Here is a 7,734-nt window from a genome sequence, read left to right on the forward strand (position 1 = left end):
TCTCCCGCTCGGTGTAACATACCATCAAGTCATTGAATCATACATCGTTGATCTTATTACGCAATTTAGACTTGATAATCTTCATTGCTGAAAAAGTTCTTTCAACGGATGTTGTCAACATCGATAATATCAAAGCTAACTCAATAAGTTTATAACCAATGAAAATAACAAATGCTTTTCAGTTTGAACCATCTTCATAGCCATACTTTGAACATCTTCACAAGTGGAAAGTGAAGCATTTCTTCTCACTCGAAGAACATAAGTTTCCAGTTGATCCCTAATTGTTCCTCGATTGTCATCAAAAAAGTCTATTTAGGTATCTACAACTAATTTAGGTATCTACAACTAATTTATAAACCAATTTTACATCAACAATTAATAACCTAAACTATTTTGACACAAAGCTATTTTGATACAAAGCTATTTCTCCAAATTCAAAGCTATTTTGACAACACAGTAAGAAGACAAAAAAAAGCTAAATATAAACAAGAAATATCTTTGTAAATTGTATATAATGTCCTTGTCATATTTCTCATTAAAAAAGCTAAGAAGATAGACATCCTTTTTAATTTTTCAGCCCTTAGTATTAGTCAATGGAGAAATTCTTAGTAACTACTCCCTCTGCCCATTATTATAAATAAATATTCTTTTTTTAGGTTCATTGAATAATGAATGTATATGGTCTTTTATGTAGATCAGATACATTCATTACTCAATAAACCTAAAAAGAGAATATTTACTTATAATTCAGGCCCGATGGAGTATAACCTAAGAGTTATAGAAATTTTTATGCTTACAGCTTACTGTTAAGAAAAATTTTAATTAACATTTGCTCACAGCTTAGTGTGTAACTATAACTCTTTAAGACCAATTTGTGAATAACCTAAATAACAACAAAATCTCCTCGTCAAATCAAAACATTGCGATATATCAGAAACTGAAATAATAAATAAAAAACAATATTATACCGAAAGCCGAAAGCGTGTGATTTGCGATTGCGACGGCGACGTAGTCGAAGAGACAAAGGGGAGAATAGGTAGGCGACGAAGGGAGGGAGCAGATGGAAGGAGAGAGTCGACGGAGGGAGAGAGATGGAAGAAGGAGGGAGACAACCAGGAGAAAGGTGGGAGACGGCCTTTTTTCTTCTCCTGTTACGGTTCAGCTTCTTGTCGTTCCCTTTTTTCCTTTTTTTTAATGAAATTTAATAATATAATATAACTATAAAAAAAATTGGGCTGGGTGGAGCTCAGGCATAAGCCCACCCTTGCTGTATGGTGAATCCGTCCCTGCCAGAAATATATTTCTAATTTTGAGAGGCATTTTAGGAATTTCCCGAGAAAAACATGGGGTGGAATAAATCATTTTTATCATAATTACTTTTAAGTCACTTATGTAAAAAATCTTACAACAGTGTATGAAAATTTAAGTCATTTTAAGTTTAAGTAACCTATTGCAACTAACAAGGGCTGAACATCAGGTACCAGAACCAAGCCCAACATATAGTTTTCAATATTTCATTTACCATTATTATTATCAAAAAATATGTATTATTTTCCCTGTACTACCAAAATTTTGTAGGATTTTCTTCATGCACTGATTTTGTTAAAATATTCACAAGATTATAATTTGTTTTACACTACTAAATGAACATAGTGAGTGTGCATGGATAGTAGTAGTAGTAGCAGCAGCTATATAAGAGCTTTTTTTATTTTCCAACTTGAGAGTTTGTCACAAGGGTTTGAGGACCCCTTACAAAAAAGCTGTCGAAACTACTGTTGTTCGCAGGACCGCGCTTCATTTGAGTAACATTTTTCGTCGAAACTAACAAGTGAGGTAAAGACAAATGTTCGCCCCAAATATCATAGACATACTCATCCGCCAGTCCTGCTTCGTGAGCTCGAACTTCTTTTTGGTTATCAGGTTCTGAATCAGGAGCACGAACATGTGAAGTAGTAGTAACACTAGATTCTGATGACAGCAACGAGGGTGTAGGAGCGCTGGCTGCACGAAAGGGAGAAGTATTGTGACGTGACTGAACCGTTATATTAGTAGTAGCAACGCTTTTTGAAGACGAATGTGACACTTGAGGAGATGAAGGCTTCAAAACAGAACATTGGTTGTTTCCAGAATGTTGTGTAGCTACTGCTGTTGTTGAACTAAGAGTCTCGAGGGGTTGCTCCAAATCAGAAGACAATGGCCAGTTATATTTAGGCACTGCAAATGCAGCCGGTGATAAAGGAGATGAGGGTGTAGAATTTCCGCTTTGGCTACTTGAAACTTCAGACAATGCTGTTAGTTTTGCACCGAGATTCTTCCTCTTTCTTCTTCTCCCTTTTTCTTTACTAGTTTTGACCACGAGATGACCGCTCTCAGACGCTTTCATTTGTTCAGAGCTCGGAACTCGAGTATCCGACAAATGACAGTTTTCAGAAGTATGCATCAGATGCTGAGATATTTCATGTTCCGATGGATTTTCTTGACCATATGAATAGCTTCCGCAAGAGGCCTCCATCAAATGATTTATCTTATTAGTCATAGAGAGCTTACTCTTTCTCTGGTTTTGATCTAACAAAGAGGTTTTCCCACCACTATCCATGGCGGTGGTGTGAACCAAGTTATCATCTCCCTTGTCCGAGAAATCCAAGGAGTCCAATGCAGTGCTTTGAGGCGATACGAACCAAAATACAAAACATATTAAGGAAGCAATAAGAAGGAATCCGAAAAAAGTTTTCTTTACTCGCATCCATAACATGGATTTCTTGCAGTTACTTAGCATATCATGCGAGAAACTTGCCTTCATTGGCAACAGGAAAATACCAGAATCCAATGCAAGTTCAAGATCTCGATGCACCACAGCTGCAGAAAAATCGGTTTGATACGATATCATAAGTTTGATAGACTCCCCGGGTTTAAGAGCAAAGCCCCTGCAATGAAGAATCTTAAAGCCATCCAAACCACATTCTCTCCCTGAAACCCGGATACTTTTAACCTCCAACGGTAAGTCTCCTGTATTCTTGACGTATAACTCTTTCACTAAAGGTTGCGAACAAACAGAAGCCATCTCTTTCGAGTGAAGTAATGAGTAAGGAAGAGAAAAATTGAGCGGCTTCAGCATTTTTAGATCAAAATCTACACTCTGAACATGCTCAGAAGAACTCCCATCATCAAACAAAGCTAGAGAAAGCAACCCTCCGAATCCCCGTAACGGTATCGACTCAACACCTGAAAGATTGTTTCTAACCAACACTGATCCACTCCAGCTGCAACGTTCGGATGGATAAAATATAATTGGACCTAAAGTTACACAATCATTGGGGTGCACATAAGCCTCTGTCAATGCATTCTCTGGTACTGAGAATCCAAACTTCCTTGGAGTAGCACCTTCATCGACAACCAAATTACCAGATGAAGAAGGGTTTAATAAATCATGTATTCCCTTACAGTTGTTAATTAGTTCTCCTGAATTCAAGATAAGCTGCATGGTAACTGGGTTTTTGCTCGGATTCTTCACGGTGATCCACCGAGAAACATAACTTCCGACCTGAATCATTGGAAATAGCATTTCTTGCTCTTCAAATACAGACATGTCATTCATTGTGCCTTGAGACTTCCAGTTTTCAAGAACTAGCTCATCTACCGATGTCTCTAAAACCTTTATACAAAAAGAGCGGATAGAATTGTTCAATGCTTATTCGAAATCGGAAATATATAACGACCAATAGACACAGAACAATTTGTGATGATATGGAAAGGAGAGTTAAATCAACATACCTTGACATTCGGTGGCGATTGTGTGCTGCCAACATACCCTGCCCTCATATTGCGAGCTTCGACGTGTTTAGACTTATCCTCTACTCGAGGGGACGAAAGCCTGTGATGTTCATAACAAATATATAATATGTCTTCACATGGAATCACAATCAAGGGACTAGTTGAGTCATTTGTTAGGATCGACAATTTGCAGTTCTCTCGCAATTTGGCGACTTCAGGTGAATCCAAGTGCAGGTGATTACAGTAAATAATGCCAACTTGTGTAACGGTACCAGGGAAAAGCAGTAAGCCTTCCTTGTACTTAATATGGAAAAGCTCCGTATCAGCGACTTCTAGAATTTTAACAAAACCTAAAATGTGTGAAGCATCGTTCCTTAGAGAGATAGTGATAGCAATTTCACCACTATCACATGTGGCAAGACCCTCAAGAGATGCTGAAACAAATTTACCAGCAGTGACCGAGGTAGAAGAATGACTATCAACTTCAGCTTCAATAGGAACCATAATAGTATCAGATGTGTCCTGTGAGGATCTCAGTAAATGTAAACAAAATGCACCGAAGATTTTTCCTTCCAATCCAACCGTAATATCCATCTCAAAGAGTGTTTCAGAGCTTTGTGAAGCGATATCCCACTTCCTATTTGGTCTAATTGCTACTATCGGTGAACCTACTTGGCTACTCTTCACGACCAAACGATCCTTAATCGTTGGGGAGAGACGCGTATCAAAAACTTGAAAATCATTTACGCTACAAATTCCTTCAGTTTCAACAGAATTACTATCTCTCAGAGAAATTGATATCCAAGCAGTTAATTCCTTCACGTAAAGCGGTTCATCGAAGGGATTGAAAATCGTAAAATTCCTGCTCAATCTTCCACCAGGAGATATTTCCAACCCTGATAGTGGCTGAATTCCAAAAGGAGAGTCAGTAGCATATCCTTTAGCCTCAACTACAAATCCACCCGAACTTGTCTGCAAAATCAGGCTAGCTGACGAGAAGCCGAGACACTTGGGGAAGAAAATAAAACAAATTGTAGCCGATTCACCGGGCCGTAGAGAAACCTCGCTGAAGTTACAAGGATAGAACTGTAAATCAGTGCTGAACGGTTCATAGAGGTGCAATATGCTCTCATTGCATGTATTTTCCACAGTTAGAAAAGCTACTGAAGAAGAATATAAATACTTTTGTCCCCAGTCCAACACAGTAGGGCCAATCTTTATATTAGGCAAGACAGAATCATCCAAGGAACTTGATTTCGACACCTCAATGCTCTTCGGCCAAATATGTGTAGACTTCACCGTATGTAAAGAGCCTCCACACGAGGAAATATCATTTTTACGACCAACCTCAGTTTGAAGAGACGGTGCCTCTTTGGAATTCAGCGAACACGAGATAACCCCTCCACTAAGTAGCCTAAACACACCAAAGTCAGATGACCAACTTTTGTTACTCTCCTGCCACCTATCTTGAGCTAATTCTACACAACGCGGACTTTTGTACTGACTACCAGATTCTTTGTCAGGAAAAAACCCGTCCAACAACGAAGGAAAGCAAAACAAATTACTGTTTGGACACACATTTTCAAAACTGTTGTGAGCAGCTGGAAATCTGTGGCCTAAACAAGAGTCACTAACAGCGGCGCCTGAAGTATCAAAATGGTAACTTTTCTCAAACGACGAACAACCATCATATTCTGGTAAGTTCTGCGCACCATTCGTAGAACATAGTCCATATGCAACAAGGTAACATAAGATACATGACAGAACCACTTGACAAGTGAATTTTCTGGTCAGCTGCAACAATTCCCTAGTTGAACCATAAATACATGTTAGATTTTTTCACTTCAAACAAATCACAATCAATCATATGTGCGACTTTAAAGATAGTTATGATCAAACTCAAATGTTTTAAATGATCGAATTATTATATGATTTAAATATAATACACACATTTCTGCAAACACAAAAATGTCAAGTAGCCAAACATGTTTTTCTATTCATCAATCCATTGGCTCCCAAAAAAAATGAAAGGACATTTTAAGAAAAATCTCATTAAAAAAAACCTTACACTAATTTATAAATAAATAGCAAAAAGCATGAAAAAAAAGGGTAGGTTTGAAAATTGAAATGAACAAGTACTAAGCAACCAAAAAACTAACCAATTGCAGTTACACTTGACAGCATTGATTACAAAACAAGTAATTCCATTCTTGACAGAATCATCAAGTGTTATATACGTTAAAGTATTAATACCAAGCAGCAAATAATGCCAAAAGTAATTAAATTAACATCATCTACACAAAGATAGGAAGCTTGGCATGCTAGAAATAGAAAAGACAAGAACCCTTATCATGTGAAAAAAAATTGAAAAGTTTAATTAACTATAGCATATCATACCAACCATGCTTGAACCAATCATCTATAACAAGAAAAACAAAAACTTTCTGAATAAAAATAAATAAATCAAAACAAAACATAAACACTTGAATAAATAACTCATTCTAGCTAACAAAAACCATCAACCCAAAAAAAAAAAAAAAAATTAATGAGAAAAAAATCACAGTACTCTTCACTCTCAAAAACGGAAAAAGAAAGTATCTTTATTTATTCAAACTATACCATAAACAACAACAAGATGGTTACAGTGAAGAACTGAAAAGACGCCCAAAAATAAAAAATTAAATTTTTATTATTTTTGAAAAATACCCAAGAGAGAAAAAACAGTAATCAAGTTGAGGAAAGTGAAAAAGTGTAGAAATTGATTGAAAATAGAAAGAAAAGAGTAAAAAGGAAAAAATACCGGCGGCGAAACATGGGGTTGATGATTAGGGTTAGAAGGTCCATAGAAGAAGAGAAAGAGAAGAACCCATAAGACGGTGAAGCGAATTTTTAGGGATGGTTTCACTGCGCTTAGAACAAGATGAATGGTTGTAGACTAACTATGAGAATTTGCAGAGAGAAAATGTGGTAAAAGAACCACCCAGGTTAATAAATACAAAAATAGATTAAATATTTATTTATTTATTACTTATTTAAAAATAACTAATTTTTTTTTATTTTATTATTATCAAAGGTTAAAAGTTTGAATGTTGCTGAAAGGCAATTCTTGTGTTTTTAAAAAAAAAGGAAATGTTGATGTCATAAAAAGAAGGAAATATTGAGTCAAAGGTTTATTTTTTTATTCAAGAGTCAAAACTTAATTGGAATTAAATTTAAAAGATATATATATATATATATATATATATATATATATAGAGGAGGGATCAAATTACACCCGAAGAGTTACACCACGAGTTACACTCGTTCAATAACTACATCTCGAATTAATATTTTATAAATTCAACCGTTGGATTGAAACATAATATCATATAGATCATACCTATAAAGTTTGAGCTTAATCTATAATGATTTATTATGTCATTGAATTACATTAAAATTAACGTTATATGAAAGCTCATTTTGACGTTAATCTTTGGATATCTTGATGATATAGTAAATCATTATAGATTAAGCTCAAACTTTATAGGTATGATCTATATGATATTATGTTTCAATCCAACGGTTGAATTTAAAAAATATTAATTCGAGATGTAGTTATTGAACGAGTGTAACTCGTGGTGTAACTCTTCGGGTGTAATTTGATCCCTCCTCTATATATATATATATATATATATATATATATATATATATTAGTTTCATCAATTTTTTTAGTTAGTAATTGTTTTTTATGAGACTCATTTGTGGTCCATGAATTCTTTGTTATGAGTTTCTAAAACAAGACTACTACTTTCCTTTAGAAATGACTTTGACTTTATAAATTTTTTCTTAAGAAAATATCTATTCATTTGGATAAAAATTAATTAATATTTTTTATAAGTGGTTTTTTTGTACATTAGTATTTAGTACATTAATACTAAATATGAAGTTTTGTTATATTAATTTGTTAAAAAGTACAAAGATTTA

General features: G+C 35.0%; 1 protein-coding gene across 1 annotated transcript; it reads right to left on the bottom strand.

Moving 5' to 3' along the window:
• Positions 1-1,504: 1,504 nt before the first annotated feature.
• On the bottom strand, positions 1,505-6,743 carry LOC131652186 (uncharacterized). Its single transcript, XM_058921980.1, has 3 exons — positions 6,572-6,743; positions 3,772-5,578; positions 1,505-3,652 (listed from the first exon to the last, which is right to left on the bottom strand). Exons 1-3 carry the CDS (start codon positions 6,613-6,615, stop codon positions 1,706-1,708), a joined length of 3,798 nt encoding a protein of 1,265 aa, XP_058777963.1. The 5' UTR covers positions 6,616-6,743; the 3' UTR covers positions 1,505-1,705.
• Positions 6,744-7,734: the final 991 nt, after the last annotated feature.

Source organism: Vicia villosa, linkage group LG2, assembly GCF_029867415.1.
Source record: "Vicia villosa cultivar HV-30 ecotype Madison, WI linkage group LG2, Vvil1.0, whole genome shotgun sequence".
Taxonomy (NCBI): domain Eukaryota; kingdom Viridiplantae; phylum Streptophyta; class Magnoliopsida; order Fabales; family Fabaceae; genus Vicia; species Vicia villosa.